This window comes from Acanthopagrus latus, chromosome 18, assembly GCF_904848185.1.
Source record: "Acanthopagrus latus isolate v.2019 chromosome 18, fAcaLat1.1, whole genome shotgun sequence".
In the NCBI taxonomy this organism is placed as follows: domain Eukaryota; kingdom Metazoa; phylum Chordata; class Actinopteri; order Spariformes; family Sparidae; genus Acanthopagrus; species Acanthopagrus latus.
This window is the reverse complement of record NC_051056.1, coordinates 16778093-16798813: the sequence shown is the minus strand read 5'-3', so window position 1 is coordinate 16798813 and position 20721 is coordinate 16778093. Positions and strand designations below refer to the sequence as shown.

General features: G+C 41.8%; 3 protein-coding genes across 3 annotated transcripts; 2 read left to right on the top strand and 1 right to left on the bottom strand.

The window, feature by feature from the left end:
- Positions 1-992: 992 nt before the first annotated feature.
- On the top strand, positions 993-7896 carry LOC119006931 (probable ATP-dependent RNA helicase DDX41). Its single transcript, XM_037076081.1, has 17 exons — positions 993-1193; positions 2243-2338; positions 2598-2748; positions 2902-2976; positions 3086-3146; positions 3235-3371; positions 3481-3553; positions 3659-3812; positions 4038-4174; positions 4423-4585; positions 5098-5229; positions 5379-5450; positions 5547-5643; positions 5966-6115; positions 7073-7144; positions 7263-7373; positions 7502-7896. The coding sequence occupies exons 1-17, from the start codon at positions 1167-1169 to the stop codon at positions 7636-7638; spliced, it is 1845 nt and encodes a 614-aa protein (XP_036931976.1). The 5' UTR covers positions 993-1166; the 3' UTR covers positions 7639-7896.
- Positions 7897-8020: 124 nt separating this feature from the next.
- On the top strand, positions 8021-17612 carry dok3 (docking protein 3). The gene is made up of 5 exons (XM_037076082.1): positions 8021-8290; positions 9677-9979; positions 10260-10350; positions 13327-13514; positions 15079-17612. The coding sequence occupies exons 1-5, from the start codon at positions 8234-8236 to the stop codon at positions 15940-15942; spliced, it is 1503 nt and encodes a 500-aa protein (XP_036931977.1). The 5' UTR covers positions 8021-8233; the 3' UTR covers positions 15943-17612.
- A 136-nt stretch (positions 17613-17748) lies between these two features.
- atoh1b (atonal bHLH transcription factor 1b) lies at positions 17749-19056 on the bottom strand. Its single transcript, XM_037076083.1, has one exon. The coding sequence runs from the start codon at positions 18707-18709 to the stop codon at positions 18026-18028; it is 684 nt and encodes a 227-aa protein (XP_036931978.1). The 5' UTR covers positions 18710-19056; the 3' UTR covers positions 17749-18025.
- Between the last annotated feature and the right edge of the window lie 1665 nt (positions 19057-20721).

The following is a 20721-nucleotide window of genomic DNA, read 5'->3' as shown; positions in this document are numbered from 1 at the left end:
TATAATTTACGGTGTATGACACTTGGCTCACAGAATGCTTAAAAAATATATATACAAATCCAATTAAGTACCATGCAGATATGTTCCCATGCATGATGTGTAGAACAGAGAAATCTAAATACTGTTCCCTAGTCCTGTTTCGGGCAAAGTTGAGTGTGTCAGTTGCTTCAATGTCAATCCCTCCTTGGTGTTGATCTTAAACAATTCTCTCTTTTATAGTGATATCCAGTATACACTCTGCCATCTGTAGTAGAAAGTATTTTTACCACAATTTTCTCACTCCTAAACTGTTATTTTAACTCCTATATCCCAGCCGTGACAGTCACACCAGTGTGCATTGTTAATTTTGATGTTGGAACCATCACACGTTGTTTGACGCATTTAATTTCAATGCTTGTACATACTGAGTGATTATTTTGGGCCCTTTTGAGCCTTTGTCATGCGTTTCTGGGGTGTGTGTGTGTGTGTGAGTGAGAGAGATATTTTCATCCATACTACTCCTTTCCCCTTACTGTGATCTTGGTGGCACCTTGTGCCTCAGCTAGCCTATCTGAAGTCCAAGTTCTTGATAATCTTTCAATGACAAATATCACTGAAGAATTGATGACCTATGGGAGGAGAGCTTGAGATTGACACCAGTATGTTTTCAGCTGATGGCTTTCATTGAGATGGAAGAATTTCTTTCTTGAATCTGTGATGAGATTTTGTTTTCATATAACATCGCTGATGCTTTCCAGGTTATATACAATTAGAGAAGATTATCTTAATGTTTCGAATGTAGATTTATACTATATCAATAATAGCCAAGTGTATGTTGGCTTTTCTTTTTTTAAAATTCACTTTTGATACTGTGAAAAATCTTTCGTTCAGAAAGATTAAAACAATACAGTTTTGACAAAAATAAAGTGTGGTGTTTGCTTTCTACGTTTATCTTTTGAGTTTGGTTCACATGAATGTGCACAGTCCGACCGAGTCGCTTTGCAATGATCGGACACGGCGTCTCGATGAGGTTTGACCCTTCCAGCGGTCCGTAGAGTATCAAGGCTTCCTGTGTTGTGTGGTGTAAACATGTGGATTAGCTATATTTATTGAGTTGTTTGCCGAGTATTTGGTCTGTAATTCTGTGGCTTTAGTACGCGAGGATCGACATTTTATTCAGAAATAAAATGGAGACCGAAAATCGACCCAAAAAGGTAAGTTAAGCGTATTCTGTCGTTCACATCGTGAGGAGGTTGCAATAGCTAACACTAGCTAAAGTTAGCGAGCTAGCCAAGGTTTAAAGTATCCTTCAACACTCGTATGTCGTTCCTAAACAATATTTTAAGCGTGGTCACGGATCTATAGATAGCGTGAAACTTAAGTGATTAAACAATGTGCAATTTGCAACCACATTTTATGTGAGTGTGTAAACTGCTAAAGCTACACAAACGACTAGCCAAAATGCTACGAGATCCACGGTCAATACGTATTTGCGACGTTTGTTATTGCACAAAAGTTAGAAGTGATCTCAGAAATATTGGCCAGCAATTGTGTCAGAGTTAGCTCATTAGAATAACGCTTTAAAGAGTTTTCCGTTCATTTATAACATTCTTATATTGAAAACAAACGCTTAAAAAGGCACAATTAAAGTGCTCCTTCAATATCAGCTACAGTGATGTTTGCAATTCACGCAAGTGTGAAGCAGCGAAGCTTAAGTATCTCTGCACACACGTGTGTATACATATACATATATATGTAACTACTCGCATATCTCCTTTGAAAACAGTTAATTATTGTTGACAAACTCAATGGACGGAAGGTGAAATAGTGGAAGTGATGGACAGTACATTGTGTAGTACCTCTTGCCATCACTACTACAAACTATTCATTCTGAAAACAAAACAAATAACAGTTGTTTTCAATTATGTCCTAGCAATTGTTCATTGTGTTTATAACGTGCTTACCACATGAGAATAAAATCATAGAGATATATTTTTGTCCACTGCCAAGCTTTGGTAAAAGCAAGCCATGGATGACTGCTAAGCTAAACACCATTATTGCAGCTAAAGATTAAAAAAAAAAAAAAAAAAAAAAACTTTCTGTACCTGCTGTTTTTTCTGCATTGGATAATATGCAAACATATATCTCAAGGGCTTCTACTGGATGTGTTTGAAGGCCATCCGGTTGAATGCGGTCAGGTAACCTCTGTAGAAGGGGAAACAAAAAGTAACACTACTGATAAAAATGCAATGTGCTTGTGCAGAGGTCCCATGATGAGGATGGCCAGTCCGGCTCCGAAGGATCGGAGGATGATGACTATGTTCCGTATGTTCCAGTCAAAATAAGAAAACAGCAAATGGTAAGTTACTGTCCGTTGTAAGGATGCACCATTTCGATCCAGTGGTTTGGTATAGGGGTCAAGACCTTATTAAGCAGATCAGAGACGATGGCCAACCTTTCTCCATTGTATACTTGTTTCTTTGTCAGTGTCACAGCAAAGCCTGACCTCATAATATTACCCTGCATACAAATAATCTCAGTAAATTCAACACTGTCAGATATGTAGATTTCAACATTTGGAACAATTTTAATGCATTTTTTGAACGCGTACCTGGCAGCTACAAAAGATGTTGCGCCTGCGGGGAAAGGCAGTCGACGAGGAGCAGAAAGACAGCGGGGAGGAGCAGAGGGATGAGGATGAAGGTCTTGGTCCACGCTCCAATGTCAGTCTCCTCGACCAGCATCAGCACCTTAAGGAAAAAGCAGAAGGTAGCGCGTTCATACACAAACTACTCTGGATTATGATTGTTGCCCCTTCATTTCTTTTAACCCTACAACTAACTTGACACATTATTATCACACTGCTCATTAAACGTCATGGTTCTCTGATGTCTCACCTGTATCGTGTTTTTGTATTTACAGCCCGCAAGGAGTCTGCAAAGGAGAAACAGCTGAAAGAGGAAGAGAAGATTCTTGAGAGTGTTGCAGAGGGCAGAGGTATATTCAAATTCCTGTGAAGCCATGTCAAATTCTTAATCTGGTTTATTCTGATAAACATCCAGATGTTGATATGGCTGCAAAACGAATTCTCCCTTTCGTCTGTCAGCTCTGATGTCTGTGAAGGAAATGGCCAAAGGTATCATATATGACGATCCCATAAAAACAAGGTAAGTCTGACATCAGTGAAAAAATAATGATACTTTATTTATTTATTATTTATTTTAATATTTGATTCAACCTGAATGTTCATTTTAGCTGGAAAGCTCCACGCTACATCCTGAACATGCCGGACACCCGACATGAGCGCGTCAGGAAAAAGTTTCACATTCTGGTTGATGGAGATGGCATCCCTGCTCCAATCAAAAGCTTCAGGGAGATGAAGTTTCCGCCAGGTTACAAGACATTCCGTCTCCTGCACATTAACAGCACACTGTCCGCCTTGTACGGAGAATTTTGGCACTTCGACGTGATTAACAACTGGCAAATAATCTGTTGTTGCAGCAATTCTAAAAGGTTTGAAAAAGAAGGGCATTGTGCATCCCACGCCGATTCAAATTCAAGGAATCCCCACAGTGTAAGTACAGTAAATGGGCACGCACTTTTAAAGTGGATTGTGGAATGTATAATGTATTTTAAGTAAATGTAAACCATTCATGAATTGACAGTATTTTGTCTGTAGTCTGTCAGGTCGAGACATGATTGGAATCGCCTTCACCGGTTCTGGAAAGACATTGGTCTTCACTTTGCCCATCATCATGTTCTCCCTGGAGCAGGAGAAGAGGCTGCCTTTCTTTAAGAGGGAGGGACCGTATGGACTCATCATCTGTCCCTCTGTAAGACATACAAAACTATTTAATCGATGAGACAGCTCAGATTGTAGCGGGTGACTTCAGGTGTCTCCCTCCAAACTTTTGAATACGTTTTAAAACTGTACATAACCACCAATGGCACATACACTTTTTCTGTTTCCACTCCAAACAGATGGCGTTGACTCTGAGCAAGCCTTGCCTTTTCACAACTAAGCATATCTGATTTTAATGCTCTCCCCTTTGTTCCAGCGAGAGTTGGCGAGGCAGACTCACGGCATCATCGAGTACTACTGCAAGCTGCTGGAGGAGGAGGGAGCACCTCAGCTGCGCACTGCCCTCTGCATCGGAGGAATGTCTGTCAAGGAGCAGATGGAGGTAGTAAAACAGTAAGTATGGGTGAAGAGATGTGAAAGTGAAAAACAATCTGCTTATATCTATTATCCAGAATTTCAGTAAAAGCAAAAATGGGCAATTCAGCAACAATAATTTATTTAGAGGGCGAGAAAATAGACAAACATGAAAAGGTTAAGACAAAATGCATTAAGAACTGGAATAATGTGTTTTAAAAATATACGCAGTAAATGGCTTTTTTAGGACATTTTCCATCTGAACTGGTATCTCCTCTTGGATATAGTGGCGTCCACATGATGGTCGCAACCCCTGGCAGACTGATGGACTTGCTGCAGAAGAAGATGGTGAGTCTGGACATCTGCCGCTACTTGGCTCTGGATGAGGCTGATAGGATGATTGACATGGGCTTCGAAGAAGACATCAGAACCATCTTCTCCTATTTCAAGGTGAGGTCGTCCTCTGCATAATATTTGTCAGTGACATAACTTCAAATAAGCCGCACACTGGATGATACTCTCAAAGATGGAGATAAATTCCTTATTTTTAGCTGTTTGACCACAATCACCACTTTATTTTAATTAACAAACTTGAAAGCTATTTGGCATTTCTACTAAATGTGTCCTTAAATTCGGCTGGTCAATGTATTTTTTCGAGCAGAACTTGGCCATGCTGACAGACTCTCCCTTATTTATCTGTAGCACTGCTAGAAGTTGTTTATTATGCAGTCCTGATGCTTTGAGAGGCAACATATTTCATCATCATCTAGGCACTCCAAAATGTAGTTGGCCAGTAAATCCATCTTCCAGCTGGTGGACTCAATCAGTGGAGACTTTTTTTTCTTTTCTTTTCTTTTTTTTTTTTTTCAAAATAAGATCAAGAAAAGTGAACTTGGGAGATTTAGCCTTTTGTGAGCCTTACCAGAAATGAATGTTCAATAATTTGTTATTTCTGTGTCAAGGGACAAAGACAAACTCTGCTCTTCAGCGCCACCATGCCCAAGAAGATCCAGAACTTTGCCAAGAGCGCTCTGGTCAAACCCATCACTATCAACGTGGGCAGGGCCGGCGCTGCCAGCTTGGATGTCATCCAGGTATGTTAATTTTCTTCACTGAATGAAAGGTTTTTTGTCTCAGTCAGGGCAATTCATAGCATACAATTTACAAAGCCACCGATGTGGAAAATTATGTGAAATGGAAATGATAATAGCTAACGCGCGTGTGTGTGTTTGGGTGTGTGCAGGAAGTGGAATACGTCAAAGAAGAGGCCAAGATGGTGTACCTGCTCGAGTGTCTCCAGAAAACACCACCTCCTGTCAGTATCTTCACATGTTTTGACAGTGACATATACCAAACAACCACGACTCAAACATGTCGGATGTTACAAAATATTACATTTTCACATTGACAGGTGCTCATATTTGCTGAAAAGAAGGCTGATGTCGATGCCATTCATGAGTATCTGCTGCTCAAAGGAGTGGAGGCGGTGGCAATCCATGGAGGAAAAGGTCTGCAAAACCTCTATTCTAATCAATGCGACACTCGGCAATCAGTTTGTAGTTATAGTACATGAGGAGCTTATGTGTGTATGGAGGAATGTCAAAGCCAGTGCCCAAAGCCCCTTCATGCCCACAGTCTTTTTTTTCAGCATCCCTGTAGTTGCTCGTCATCACCACCAGATGTCACTCTGGTTGCAGATGTCACCACTTCTGCTTCACAGTTGCACCACATTTCCATGGAAGTCGCCACAGATGCTTTCATCATGTTTCCATTTGTCATTGTCTTGCAAAAGATTGTTTTTTGTGGCAACATATGTTGTTTGTTTTTCAGACCAGGAGGAAAGAACAAAAGCCATTGAGGCGTTCAAAGAAGGAAAGAAAGATGTCTTAGTAGCCACAGACGTTGCCTCCAAGGGTCTGGATTTCCCAGCTATACAGCATGTAGTGAATTACGACATGCCTGAGGAGATAGAGAACTATGGTAAGAGGGTGTAAAATGTATCCCGTGTTGCTAGAACATCTTTAACACATTTTTTTTTCTAAATTTAGTTAGTTCTGAAGCTCTAAATTTAAATTAAGAGAAGGCAGTTAAACAGATGCATATAAAAAAAATTATATGAAATTATCCCATGTAAATAATGAAACAAAAATGTGATGCTTAGGTTTCAGGTTACCTGGTGTGACCATCTTGAGCAATAACTTCACCCAAACATTTTCTGTTACTGTTGATCAGTCCCAGCGACTTTCTCCTTGCTATCTGGCCATAGATGCCAATCTTGATGAGTGTTTATCTGATTTGGGGGGGAGTTGGACACTGACATTAACAAATGCATTAGAGGCCCGTAGATCCTTAGAAGATACCCTGGGATTCTTTGTAACCTCCTGGGGTATTGAACACTTCGCTCTTGGAGTGTTTTTTGTTGGATGACCACTCCTGGGGAGAGTAACATTTCTCTAAAAATGGGTTTGTAACCTTTTCAGCCTGGTGACCATCAACACTGCTGCAGAAATGTATTTTGGTTGATGCATGGCACACTTCCATAAATGTGTGATGAAGACCAGATTTAAGATTAAGTTAATCTCCATAACATTTATCTTCTTTCAGTGGGAGTCGCATCTAATTGTCATCTTATTGTCTGAAGCACTCGACTGTGATTACACCTCTTTTAAATCAAACTGATAATGCGAGAGGTTCACAAACCTTTGAATAAGTTTACCTTAGATTTGTTATAATGTGTCCACACAGTACATGTAGTTTTGAGGCTTGAATGAAGATCTGATCTCATTTATGTTCACATTCCTGCAGAAGCACAGACAGTTCTGAGGGGCTTAAAAACTCTCCAGCAGCGCTGTTAAATATGTCCTGATCTTCTGAAAGTTTGTCATCAAAACTCCTTATATCACTCAAAGTTTGGTTCATAAAATTGTTGTATTTCAGTCCACAGAATTGGAAGAACTGGTCGATCTGGCAAGACCGGTATTGCCACTACGTTCATTAACAAAGGCTGTGGTAAGGAAGAATACCAACTGAGACAAAAATCTAATAAATCCTCTTGATAATAGTATTTTTTTTTAGAATATTTTCAGGTATGGTAAAGTTAACAGTGAGTGTCTGTCGTTTCCTGTAGATGAGTCAGTACTGATGGATCTTAAAGCCCTGCTAGTTGAAGCCAAACAGAAGGTTCCTCCGGTCCTCCAGGTGCTCCAGACGGGAGACGAGACAATGCTGGACATCGGAGGTGATTTCACACTTACATGTTACCCTGTGACCACTTTGTGTTTCATTTATAAATGTTCTAGCCAACATAATCATTTTAAGATTAACAGTAGCCAGTTTCTAACGTACGTGGTTGTTGTGGTTTCACAGGAGAGAGGGGCTGTACATTTTGTGGTGGTCTGGGTCATCGTATCACAGACTGTCCAAAATTGGAGGCCATGCAGACGAAGCAGGTCACAAACATCGGGCGGAAAGACTACCTGGCTCATAGCTCAATGGACTTTTAAGTGTTTTCCGTTGGAGGAAAGACCCTGCAAAACTAAAAGGAATTCACTTCTGAGAAAAACTGTACATGTGTCATGTCACTGAACAAAGGAAGTGTATTCTTATCATCAGCTAAATTTAGTCTGGAGGTTCGTCAGGAAATCGATTGCTCTTTTTTTTTTTTAACCTTTACCTTGCCTGGCCTCTGTCATACATACATATGTGTAGCCTTTGTAAAATACATTTTTGATAATAATTGTAAATAAAACCTGTATACCTGCCCCTATTCTGTTCCTTGCGACTTTTAAAGGTGTGATGCTAGTTATGTGGGGAAGTTGCTAAAACCAGCAGAAGAATGTAAAAGGAAGTTTTACTAAAAATGAAAAAGAAAAAAAAACAATGCACAACCTCAGTCTTTTGCAATAGCTGATCAGAGATATCCTGGCTTTAAGCCCAGTCAGACTTACACAAGTTCACATCAGAATGTTAGCTGGTGGTGACATAAAGGAAACTATAGCAGCATTGTAAACCTAATGTTAGCCTCCTGGGTAGTTACATCTTGACCACAGAGAAACAGGTTGTGCTACACTGAAGGATTTACAGACAAAGCACACAAGCATGGACGTCATCTTCAAGGAAGGGATGCTGTACCTTCAGGGAGTCAAGTTTGGAAAAGTAAGTTTTACAGAAACTGAAATTGAAATTGAACGTACTTAAAAAGAAGGAAATGATGTTTGGAGTGTGTTTGGAGTCAATATTGTAACTCAACAGCTTGTTTGTCGAAAAGTTAACAGCATTTTGCTCTTCAACTCCTTGAATGAGCAAATGCTCGGCAATAAAAATGTTTTTCAGAGATTCTAAATCATGATATGAAGCATATAAAATGCAAAGTAATTTCATGCAAAGACACTTCTAAAACCTTTGAGTTAAAGCTAATGTGAATGTTTAGTCGGCTGATACTTTATCAGAGCTGTTACAGCTGTCAACTTCACTCTTGATGGAAAGGATAGGACACGTCTTTGCAACCACATCATTGAAGACATCTTGTGGTTTGAGCTGTCAACCTTGATATTTTTAAATGTTCATGAAGATGTTAAGAGGGGTTATTAAGAGTGGCAATATGTTAACTCGTGAAGTGTTGTGAACTTCACCCACGATGCTATTTTGCTCCGTAAAGAACTTAGAGGACGACTAATGTGTGATGAATTATATTTTGGATCAATATTAGTTTGTGAAAATGCCTCTGGTGTGTTTTTTTAACTCCCCCTCAAAAACTATGAATGTGGCTGCAAATGGGCACAGGGATAGTTTCTGCAACATCCTGGCCCTTAGTCGAACATCAGGAACATATTGTGCAAAATTCAAGCGGTAGCAATGTGACAGTAATGCAGATTTAAATAATACTTTGTATTTGGTACATTTTGAACAAAGATATGAAACACACAGTGCTTCAGAACAGACATGAAATAAACAGAAAACAAGCTGAAATGTTAAAAACAACAGACAAGATACAAAATAAGGGTGATGATTATAAACTAATGAAGTGATAATAAAGAAGAAACAATAAGCTGATGAAACATAAGGCTAATGATCCTGTAGGTAAAAGGATGCTCAACAAGAATATTTATTAACTGTCTGTCTATAAAACAGTTGCGTACACACTTAAATCTACAGGGAGGCTGTTTTCAAGCCAGAGGGTGAATAATCATCGTAATAATCAAGATGTGCACAAACAAAAGTGAGCGTGTTTCCTGTGAGAGAAATGGTGTGACCTAAAACAAGCTCTCGGTTTTTAACCAGAGGTGTAGTGTTAGGAGAGAAAGCAGTCAAACAGATCCATCCAATGATTGACTGTTAAAATTCTACAATGTTGGCAAGACTCAGTTCATCATGTGAAGCGGAAGCATAGAGCAGTGTGTCATCTGTGTAACAACAGAAACAGATGCCATCATTGCTAATGTCATAACATGATAGAGGATGTAAACCAGTCAAAAACAGTGCCAGAGAGCCCACGTAATAACGGTCACTTCTTCCATTTGCTCCTGCTGTCATCTGCACCAGAGATCATGGCGGAAGATGTGGGCAGTGCTTTTTAAACCCAGCCCCACAGGAGTTGGGCGCTTGGAGCTCTGCACCGTACTTGACAACAATGCAGTCATAGACCAGATGAAGATCAGTTGGCAGAAAACACCAGAGAGGAAAGTGGTGCGTCTCCGGGACTGCCTCAGTGCCGATCCTGCTCCAAAGGAGTCCTGCCCTGCTGGGTGCACAGCTTTCTACCTAAACACCGTTCAGTGCAACTACACCCTGGCCTCCACAGCCAGCCAGGACTGGCTGAAAGCCCTCTGTGTTCTAGCCTTCCAGGTATCATGCATCCCTTTTCTTGACCAGTGCAACTGTGCTCTTTTCTGTTTTACTGTTATCATTTGGGAAAGGTGGGGATAAACCTTACCCACAATCAGAGATAGATAGCACAATGAGGAAGTTAATACAGTATCTGTAACTTCTGTCACCTCACTTCTCTAATTCTTGTGCTTGCACAAGCTGTGTACTTTCTTGCATCTTACCTCTTAAAGGTCATAAAACAAAGATAAGAGCTTAGTGTACAGTCCTTGTAATGTTTACCTTGCCACTGTGTTTACAGAAGGATCCTGGAGAATCAGACAAAGGGGGTTTCGAGAGAGGAAATGGCTTGACAATGGAGGACAATGAACTTTACTCGTCCTGGAAAACAGGTAATGTTCATCAGTCTGAAGACCAGAGCTAATCAATTTAAAAAAAATGTCTTCCAGCCTACAAGGTGGTTACCTTAAAGGTCAAAATTGTAAGAGAGTTGATAATCTGGTCTCATTAACAACCCATCAAATAAGGCTTAAGGCTGGTAGCCAGCCAGCCTGACGTACCAACCCAAGTTGGGAATGAGACTCAGCAATTAACTATCTTACAGAGGTAAGTGGGAGGGAGAGTGGTCTGATTTTTTTGGGCCCAGATAGTTTAATTCTTGTCCCTAATTTATATTCAGATGGTATTACATTGAAGAGATATCCACTGAAGTTAGCATGCTAACCAGCTAGCTCTGGCCATTCCCGCTCAGACGCGTGCTAGCAGCATAAGCACCAACGCTCCCCCGGTCCTCCAAACTTACTGTCTGGACTTCTAGCTGCATGGCTAACTGAACTAACCAGCTAATGGTGGCTACAGTTAGCAGCAGTTGCTCTGGGGATAATCTTCACACTTTTTGTTTTGGGTATGAACTGACAGGTGGCCAATTCTTACATATTTAGTCACAGCCTAGTATATTGCTGGACCATGTGTGGTCAGTGGTTGACAGCGTCAATAATATGAATTCATTGATAAGAAATGCTGATAAGTGATATTCTGAAATAATTTATTTTTACTTAAGGAGCATATCACATAACATGGTTCGGCTGCATTTGAGTAAAAACAAAAGTCATAAATGTGGTTGCAAAAGTGATATTTTCCACTGATATCTAAAGATGTCTGATCAGAAGTACTAACTCTAAATATAGCTTTTCTAATTAACTCCCCATGCTCTTAATTCAGGATATCTGCAGGATTTCTCTCGCTTTTCTGACTCACTCTGTAATGAGTGTTTTGTCAGAGTGATTGTTATCCGGGATGCATTAACTGCCTCCTGTCTCTCTGCGCGTAGAGCTGCTTTCTCTCTGTGCTGTCACAGAGCGAAACCATCGTCTCCGCGTCTCACACCAGTAGGTTTTCTGTTGATTTTTCAGTTCTTTTCCCTCACACTGACTATCAGGTATTGTTCTGTCTCTGTGGCAACCATGGGCATTTGAGTTCAGACTGGTTATTGATTTCTCACGAAGCCGGTGTATTTTGTGCTTGTGGGTATTCTGCAGACCAAGGAGGGAGGGGCATGGGCCATATCTGGCTCAGAGGGCAAAGTGTGTACCAAGTAGAACATTAGTTATATGCAGTAACTCCTTAAAGCGCAAACAGGCAACTTTTCAAATTCATTCTGTCTAAGCTGCCAAAGCAAAAGGTAAGAATCCAAATTTGAGCCCGAAAACAGGATCTCAGTGCTATTAAAAAAGGCAAAGTAAAACACCTGGTTGAAATAATAAGAACCATAATTGAACCATTTCGAGTCCCGATGGTAAGAGGAAACACATACGAGTGAGGGAACAGACACAACACAACACTGGCGCTTTCCATTGAGTGAATGCCCGTCCGTTCACTCTCGTGTGTCCCTCTTCACCGTCTTTGTCTACTCCGTCAGCAGGTTCTTTTTCTTTTGCAGTGTAAATTTCCAGTTGTTGCCTCTTCGTGTTTTGGTTGTGCAATGGCAGACACGCTTCCTTTGTGATGTGATCGGTCCATTGTTTTTGCGGGAAAAAATAAGCCCAATGTGCAGGACGTGTAGTGTAGTGACAACAGGGATTATTGGAAACCGATCCATATGTGTGTATCATGTCATTTCTTTTACACCATCGCATTGTGCAATCAGTGTTTACTTCAGAATGATCAGTTTAAACAAACAAAGTTGTCTATTGCCAGCTTACACTCGCTGAGGAAAGGGAGCATCTTATTCACAAGGTGAGACCAAGACGGGTCATCTCCAGACTAAAACTCGTCATTGCTGCGCAAGTGAGAGATGAACTTACCCGCGACTGCCTCGGAGGGCTTTGCTGATACTCATAGAATCTGGAGTTATGGTGCGTTACTAACGTTTGTTACAACTCAAGAGCAACAAAACTTGACCGAAGGATGTTGTAACTTCATCACTTTCTCAGTGAGTCAGACATTCATATTTGCACAGCTGCCTCTGGCCTCGCTGTGGTCCAACCAAAAATCAAGCTTCTTGACACCTTAATCAATACTTTTAAGATATTCACAAAATCCGCAAGCATGATACAATTGCTAAAGGACAGTACAAAAATGATTGATGGGTGAGAAGGGTTGAGAAAAAGGGGGGAAAGCATCTGATGTGTTGCAGGAGCAGGGTTTAATACAGCAATGAGCAATTTATACTTACATTACATGTGCATTTCCTTTTGCCTTTTAAAGCGATGTAGATACTCTGGCCGGTTTTTCATGATTTATTAGACTGACTGGTTTTTGCCCCATCAAAATAAACTGTAGTGATGCGGCAGCGCTCTCATATCAGCACATAACCTGTTGAGCAGAGTGTTGTCGTAGCCAAGAATACTCGAATTGGTCTCAGGTTGTAAGAACTCGAATTATCATTTAATAAGGTTGTAAAACTAATTTGGTGAATGGATTACAATAAAGGGAAACAGACCAAGGAAAAAGCAAGCAGTGAGGTTTTGGATGTCATCAGAAATTCAAGACTTCAGCAGAAAGCTTGAATATGTGTGAGCAGTAGCTATAGCCACTAATTTATTCAAACATGAATGCCAGAATGTATTAGTGTCAGCAAGCTCTGGCTTAAACAAATTTATTTCTTTTTATTTCCTAATGGATTACATTTTTCCTGAAAAATCCAGGCAGCCCAGTCACATGGGGAGATTAGTGGAGTGCAAGCGACTTTTAAATCAGCATTTTTTCCGTGTGAGAATGTATTTGGTGTACAGTTATTCCCTTTGCTGATGTATTGCCGCTCAGACCTCGTATAGATAAATGAATACTTTCATGTGTAGTGACGCTGCACTAACAGCAGCGTGCTGTGATTTGTAAAGGCAAATATTTTGCTGTCTGCTCATCCTTAGATCGGAAGCCTCCTCCGAACCAGTACCAAGTTACTATCCAGAGCACTGAAGCGTCCAGGAGGTGCCAGCTGTCTGGACAGTATCTAGTCAGGCCAGAAAAACAGGCTCTGACACTGCTGGACATCAACACTGGCCACACCATCTACTGCTGGCCATACATGCTGTTACGCAAATTTGGACAGGTAGAGGTAAGGAAGTTCTTATATTCCCCCCATATCAGACACAAGAATGAATTTAAACTGCGTCGCCATAGTCACAATAAACCTGAAATCCAGTATACATCATTTTAATATCTTTAAAGGAATAGGTTGACCTTTTGGAAAATAGGCTTATTGGCTCTCTTGCTGAGAAGACTGATACCACACTGAGCCATTAGCTGGTTAGCTTCAGCTAGCATAAAGACATAAAACAGAGGGAAACAGCTAGCTTGGCTCTGTCCAACGGCAACAAAATATATCCACCAGCACCTCTACAACCAGTTAACATGCTATATCTTGTTTGTTTATGGCACATCAGAACCAAACTGTCAAAGCGCCATGTTTTTGTTGTTTTTTTTTTTTTTTTTTTTTTACAGTTTTACGTTCAGCAGAACAATGCTAGCTATTGTCCCCTACTTCCCTTTTTTACAGTCTTGTGGTAAGCTAAGCTAATGGGCAGGTGGCTCCAACAAGATACAATACTGATACTGATACTGTTTTTTGTACAGATAAAACAAAGATACAGCATGCTATATTAGCGAGCTTAAGCAGTGCTGTCATGTTGAATTTCGTTCAACTGTTTTCCCGTTATCAGTCCTATGTCGGCCTAGCCTGAATCCCCGGATGGTGACTGTGGGTATAAGCCTACTCTCAGCTCACTGTTTCAGTCAGGATTATCTTTCCCTTTCCCTACATCTACATGTTAACTTTCAAAATCCTTATCTCTACAAAAAACAAAAACCTCAAATGCTAACAATATCAACTTACTGTGACCCCAACTCAGTTGCTAGTGATAGAATGTAAACAAGCTAGCAGTTATTATCTTTCCTTTTGCCGGAATTTGTTGCTGCATCCTCGGCTTTTTATACTGCTTAAAACTAGTGTGATTGGTTTGAAAGGAGACCTGTTACGCTTTATCATTTTTTACCCTTTGCTTTAGTGTTTTATACAGATTATTATGTAAAAGATCTTGAACGTCAAAAAGGTAAAAGTCCACCAACAGCACCAACAGAAGCTCCTCTCTCCCACAGAAAACACTGCTCCTGTAACGCCTCATCAGTAGTCCCGCCTTAACCTCCGTGACTTTGTGACACCACACTACATCACCATGTCACACATTTGCCAACCTTATGCCAAGCAGCTAGGTTGGCACATAAGAACTGATTTAGAACAGCTGCTCTGTTGTTGTTGAGGTGCTGGCTCAGGCATATGTGAGCTGACCAATCAGAGAAGGCATTCAGGAGGGGAGGGGCTTAAAGAGACAGGATCTAAAACGGTGTCTGTTTCAGACGGCACTGTACAGTAGGAGGAGAGTCATGAGTTTTTCGAGCACTAAAGCATGTAAACTCATTCTAGCAGTAACTCAGATTAAAATGATGAACCTGAAAATGAGTAGAATGTCTCCTTTAAAAAAATACAAACAAGAGCGTTGTTTCCCGTAGAGCAGGTGCTAGTTGTTGCTTATTATGTACAACACAGATATTAAAGCAGTATCTATCTTCTCATCTGCCTCTTTGCAAGAAAACTTTCCTCTAAGATGTGGATGTGATTGCAGGGTGGATTCAGCATCGAAGCAGGCCGACGCTGTGACTCAGGAGAAGGCGTGTTCATCTTCCTGTCCAGGCATGGTCCGCAGATCTTCCAGACAATATTAAATGAGTGCTCTGTGAAGAAAAGTGCATCCATCCAGCCCGCCGGCATCCAGAGATCAGCCATCGCCCTGCCGCCTGTCAACTTCCCAACCACAAGCAACCAGCCCACCGTTCCTCCTGTCAGTAATCCAGCATACGTTTCTGTGAAGACAGACCACGAGTCTGCCTGCCACTACTCTACTATTGAGGACATCTCTCGACTAAACCTGAAGCAGCCACCTCTAGGTAAACCATATCTCTCTGACAGCAAGGAGGCTGTGGGAGAGGAAGAAGAGGATGAGAGGTATCACTCCCTGGACGACAGCCTTTATTCCAATGTAAAGAGAGCCACCCCTCCTACTACCAGAAAAGATCAGTCCAAACCGAGCATAGACATAGAGTGCATCTATGCTGATGTGAAAATACACGATTCTACCTTAAATCCCCAGCTGCAGCACTCCTCACCATCACCCACCCTATACTGTTCCGGTGTTTCCCAGCCTCCTCCCTGCCCAATTCCTCAAGCTGCTCCCCTCACCCCACCCAGGGCCCGGTACCAGCGTCAGCCCCCTGCGAATAACTACATCCAGCCAGGGTACAATGCGCAGGCACAGGCAGTGGATGACATGAAAGAGATGGAGGAGGCCATCAGCTCCTCATGCAATACTCCCCCCTCTGAGGCCCCTGGCAGTTTTAAACACAGGCTGGCAGAAATCATTTCCAAGGACCTGGCAAAGTTCCAGCCACTTCCTCCCTCCGGAGCGGCCAGCCCCACATTTTCTCAGTAGGCTATTAGTTAACAGACAGTTTTACCCGTGATAGACTGTCATAAAGCTTAATTAGTTTCTTTATTTCTTTGAGATCCCTCATCTGGGAACATTAGGCATCAGGTCTTGGCTTGCAGTTGTTTGTTCTTATCTGCAGCGACAGAAAGTAGATTTACTGAAGTATGACGTTGAGGTACCGGTACTTTACTTTTTGTGTTTTGTTTCCATTTTGTGTTACTTTATATTTGTACATACTCCAGTACACCCCAGAGGCAAATTTTGTTCTCTTTGGTCCACAGCAATTATTTTGACAGTTCAAACTACTTTGCAGAGTCAGATTATTAAAAACAAAATGTAATCGACCAGAATATGATGATGTATTGTTATGGATTAAGCCACCCAGCAGTCGCAAAAGTAGTTTAAATAAGCTCTCGTCTACCAGCTGTAACACTCCTTTTTTCACCTTTACTTTTGGTATTTTCAGTATATTTTGATGCGAATAATGTTGTCCTTTTACTTGAAGATAGTTTCACCCAAAACATTTTTTTTTGTCATTATCTACTTGACCCCATGCCGATGGAACATTGGGTGAATGTCGTAGGCCAGAAAACATTTCTGGAGCTCTATAGCAAAACAGCGCTGGAGCATTCTGCTCTTCAACTGAAGTAGATGTGGAGTTGATGGGGACAGGTGTCTGGGGATCCCTTATTGATTTGAAGAGACAATATCTCCACCCTTGATGTTGGTGCTGAGCTCATGCACCTACTGACAACGGGGTGCGTGCTAAGACCTTTAGATTGGCAGCTGCAGTAATGATTTCAACTTCAAACAGGTCTGAATAAATTATTTTTTTAAAAAGTTATAATATTAGGTATTTTAGAGACTCTATTTTTTAGAGGTTTATACTTGATGATCTGTATGGAGCCATTTTATGTTTATTTTCAGTTGATTTTTTACATTTCAGGAGTTAGTGTTTAGGAGAATGCTACTACGCTGTTTTGCCGTAAAGCTCCAGAAATGTTTTGTGGACAACAAAGGTCTACCGACTTGAGCAAAAGAAGATAATGGCTGAATTTTATTTATTTTTTTTTTGCTGAACTTATCCATTAAAGGTCCAATTAGCACATTAAATGATCAAACACAGATACTTTTGGAATGTGGGTCAGGTCGGCCGCCATCCGAAAGCATCAGCAATTGGCGAGCTGGGAATTCTTACAAACTGGATCTTTAAGAAAAACTCTGAATGCAATTTTGACCTGACAGAGTATTTCTTTACTTACTGTCATTACTACTTTACTACTACTTCACTTCGCTAAAAAGCTGTTCTTCTTTAAAGCTTTTAACAGTACTTCTTCCACTACCGTCTGTGGCATCTGTACATTGCGTGTGTGTCTATATATCTGGATGTTGGCTCGTTTGAGAATATGTCCTGCAGTGTGAGCTGAATGCAGACCTGGCTGTTTCATTATAAATAGCTTTGTTACATCAAATGAAATATACACATATCTTGGAGTTGCTTCCCCCAGTTTATGTGTTTGCTTCTAAATCATTTATAAGTGAATAAAGTAAATCCCTTGTAAATCAAATGTTTACTGCCCGTAAACACCAGGAACCATTGTTGTTTTTATTGGTCTGAATACTGCCCTTTTGGAAATGGATGCTTCAGTCTGCTCCATGTGCAGGAAGCACTGCCATAAAAATGAAATGCAGCATCAAAAACATTCCCACAGCACACTCATGTTTCAAGTATTTTTTATTATTATTATTATTATTGCAAAACAAATCTGCATAAAATAGCTATACATAAATATCAAAATAATTGTTTTGTTTTTTTTTGTTAATTTAGACAAATGTCACCAATGACACTGAAAATGTCTTTAGTGATGGTTCAGGCCATAAAGTGCATTAAGAAAAGGCCTGTGGGAGTTCATCATGGCCCCGTGGAAGACAAAAGTTCAACGCCTCAGACTTTCCTTTGAGTGTTACCTGCTTTTTTTTTCCCATTTGGCAGCGCATCTTCTAGGCTAAATGACAGGAGAGCATGTCTGACTGTGTGAGATCTGGTTCTGTCTGTATCGGATCTGCAGGGGAGGTGAAGTCTCTGTTACTGTCTCCCGCTCTGACTTTCCTCCAAGTCACTGTAGTGCGATGACTCTCCATCACTGCTGCTGGAAGAAGTCGATTTACTTGACCCCAGGTCAGATGGAGAGCCGAGTATTATGAGGTGGCCCACGGAGGCGCAGGGGTCCCGCTGGTCCCCAGTCAGCTGGTTCGGGGGCTGCAGGGACTGAATCAGATTCCTCCGGGCGGTCTTGTCTGGACTCCTGCACTCCGGGCGAACCACGCCTGTCAGGAGCTCCGACAGCTCGGTGATGTAGATCTGCGCCATTTGGAGGGTGTCATACTTGGACAGCTTCCTCTCGTTTTCCAGGGAGGGGATGACGCTCCTCAGCTCGTCGAACGCCTTGTTCAGGCCGTGCATCCTCCTCCTCTCCCTGGCGTTGGCCGCGACGCGCCTGTGTCTCTGGGGGCCGAAGTGGCTCACCGCGCCGCCCTCTGACGCCTTGTCGGAGTCCGTCTCTGTGGAGGCGGACACGCAGTCGGGGAGTTCACTCATGGGCGCAAGTTTGTCCAGCGAGAGGTCTGCGTCCCGCCTGGAGAACGCGTGCAGAGAGCTGGAGGAAATCCATGTCTTGGAGTTGATGTGGGCCAGGTTGCGCTGATGCTGCAGCAGGCTGAAGTCCTCCGGGTACTCCGGCCAGCCTGAAAGCTCTGCCTTTGCAGTCATCACTGTAATGTCCCGATGTGGTGCTGGTGCTGGTGCTGGTGCTGGTGGCGCACGGCTGGGTGAGGTCACAGGGAAGACTCTGGCTGGTGCCCTGGTCTCTGGAGCGCTCTGCACTGCTGCGCCAGCACTTTATACAGTCACCTTGGTGTCACTCCCAGCAGCCCTGACAGCCCCGCAGCCTCAGGAGGCAGCAGCCAATCGCACCGTCCCCTCTGACCCCGTCAAGGAACAATTAGACAAAGCTCGACGGGTTTTTTTTCTCTTCTTCTTCTTCTTTCACCCATTGTGCATTGTAACTCAATCACGACACTGTTATTATCCCCACACAGAGGGGCGCGCACAGTATTAATCATGACGGAGCGTGGCTTTTGGAATTGGTTTGATCTAATGAACTTGTTAAGCGAAGTTCTCCATAAATAAATAAAGTAACAAGTGAGCATGCCAAAAGCTGTTTAAACAAGGTGTGACTGCAGTCTGGACTATAAAGGTGCAGTATGTAGATATTTTAATCAGAAGAGAAAGATCTTCACTGACTTTTTAAAATATACTATTATTATTATTATTGTTGTTGTTGTTGTTGTTGTTGTTGTTGTTGTTGTTGTTGTTATTATTATTATTATTATTATTATTATTATTATTATTATTATTATTATTATTAATGATAATAAACAAACTGACCATAATCTTTTCAGGTCAGTTTGTATGTTTATTATTCAACTCAATTTCATACTGTTTTACTTTGTTTATATGTGGCGGACCCTGCCACCTGTCTAGCTTCAGACAATGTTCTGGTGGATCTTATTTTCCTCTGAGAACGGCTGGTTTATGGAAGAATCTATTTATTATTTTGAATCCATCTACATTTATCGTCTCTAAAACTACATAGTGCCCTTTTAAATCTTTCCAGAAATACATTAAGTAGCAAGTGTGCATGTCTAAGTTGTTCAAATTATGACTGCAGTCTGGACTTTCATGAAAGTTTTCTGTTGTCCTCCCTCCCCCGACTTATGATTTTTGATTTACGATTTCATAGTTCATCAGATAGTTTGACAGTTTGTTTTTGTGTGCAGTTAAGAACACACTTTTAAGGACCACCACCACCATCATCATCATCATCATCATCCGTGATCTGTTCCGCGGAAAAAAGATTGCGGACATCTCTCATGAGCAAAGGAACTGGCTCCTTAATTGGCTCTGACCCTGGAGGGATCTGTTGCCAAACAAACAGTAAAATGTGGACAATTTTCGCGGATTATTTGCAGAGGAGTAATAAAACGAACAGGTGGGAGGCCAGGCTGAGACACACCTGTCTATAGCAGGACCATGATAACCGATAAGTTGTCTCAGGGCGATTTATGAATCATTTATTATGCCGTCTTCTTCTTCTTCTTCTTCTTCTTCTTCGTCGTCGTCGTCATCGTCATCATATAACCACCATAATAAGATTTGGTCTCCTGGGTGACAACAAATCAAGCCCAGTAAATTAATTTGGATTGGTCACGTGGCCCCCTGTGCCTATCAGCTGTTGTCCCCTGGCACCTCGCACGGGCTACACACCTCTGTGTGTCACAAACCCGGTGTCACCCACGTCTCCCATATGCTGCCCGCAGCCCGCTTTCCCTCCCTCCTCCTGACAGTCACTGCTCCGACACAACACAAGAGCTAATCACTCATCAGGTCATCCATTACAGCAGAGGAACCACTAGAGCGGCGGCAGCAGCCGCGGACCTGTCCGGTGGGAGATCAGAGATGTTGTGATGATGGGGACTTGGATAAATTTGGCATTCAGCGTCCTCCCTCCCTCCTTCTCTCCCTCTCTGAGACAGTCGGGGTCGAGCTCTGGATAGAGAAAATCACCGTGACCTGCCTCTCCGCCAGCAGTGTAATGAGGCCTGGTCTTTAGTTGAATAAATCGGCACGCTCTCCGTCCCGGGGTGTCCATTCTTTTTTCTTTTTTTCTTTTTTTTTTTTGGACTACATGAATATTTCATTCCTTCAGCCCCACCGCCAGA

Bases quoted from the DNA above. Each gene is read 5' to 3' on its own strand.
- dok3 (XM_037076082.1), top strand. From the start codon at position 8,234: ATGGACGTCATCTTCAAGGAAGGGATGCTGTACCTTCAGGGAGTCAAG. The intron at 8,291-9,676 runs GTAAGTTTTACA...CATCTGCACCAG, and splicing joins AGGGAGTCAAGTTTGGAAAA to AGATCATGGCGGAAGATGTG. The intron at 10,351-13,326 runs GTAATGTTCATC...GCTCATCCTTAG, and splicing joins TTACTCGTCCTGGAAAACAG to ATCGGAAGCCTCCTCCGAAC.
- atoh1b (XM_037076083.1), bottom strand. From the start codon at position 18,709: ATGACTGCAAAGGCAGAGCTTTCAGGCTGGCCGGAGTACCCGGAGGAC.
- LOC119006931 (XM_037076081.1), top strand. From the start codon at position 1,167: ATGGAGACCGAAAATCGACCCAAAAAG. The intron at 2,749-2,901 runs GTAGCGCGTTCA...TTGTATTTACAG, and splicing joins CCTTAAGGAAAAAGCAGAAG to CCCGCAAGGAGTCTGCAAAG. The intron at 4,586-5,097 runs GTGAGGTCGTCC...TTCTGTGTCAAG, and splicing joins CCATCTTCTCCTATTTCAAG to GGACAAAGACAAACTCTGCT.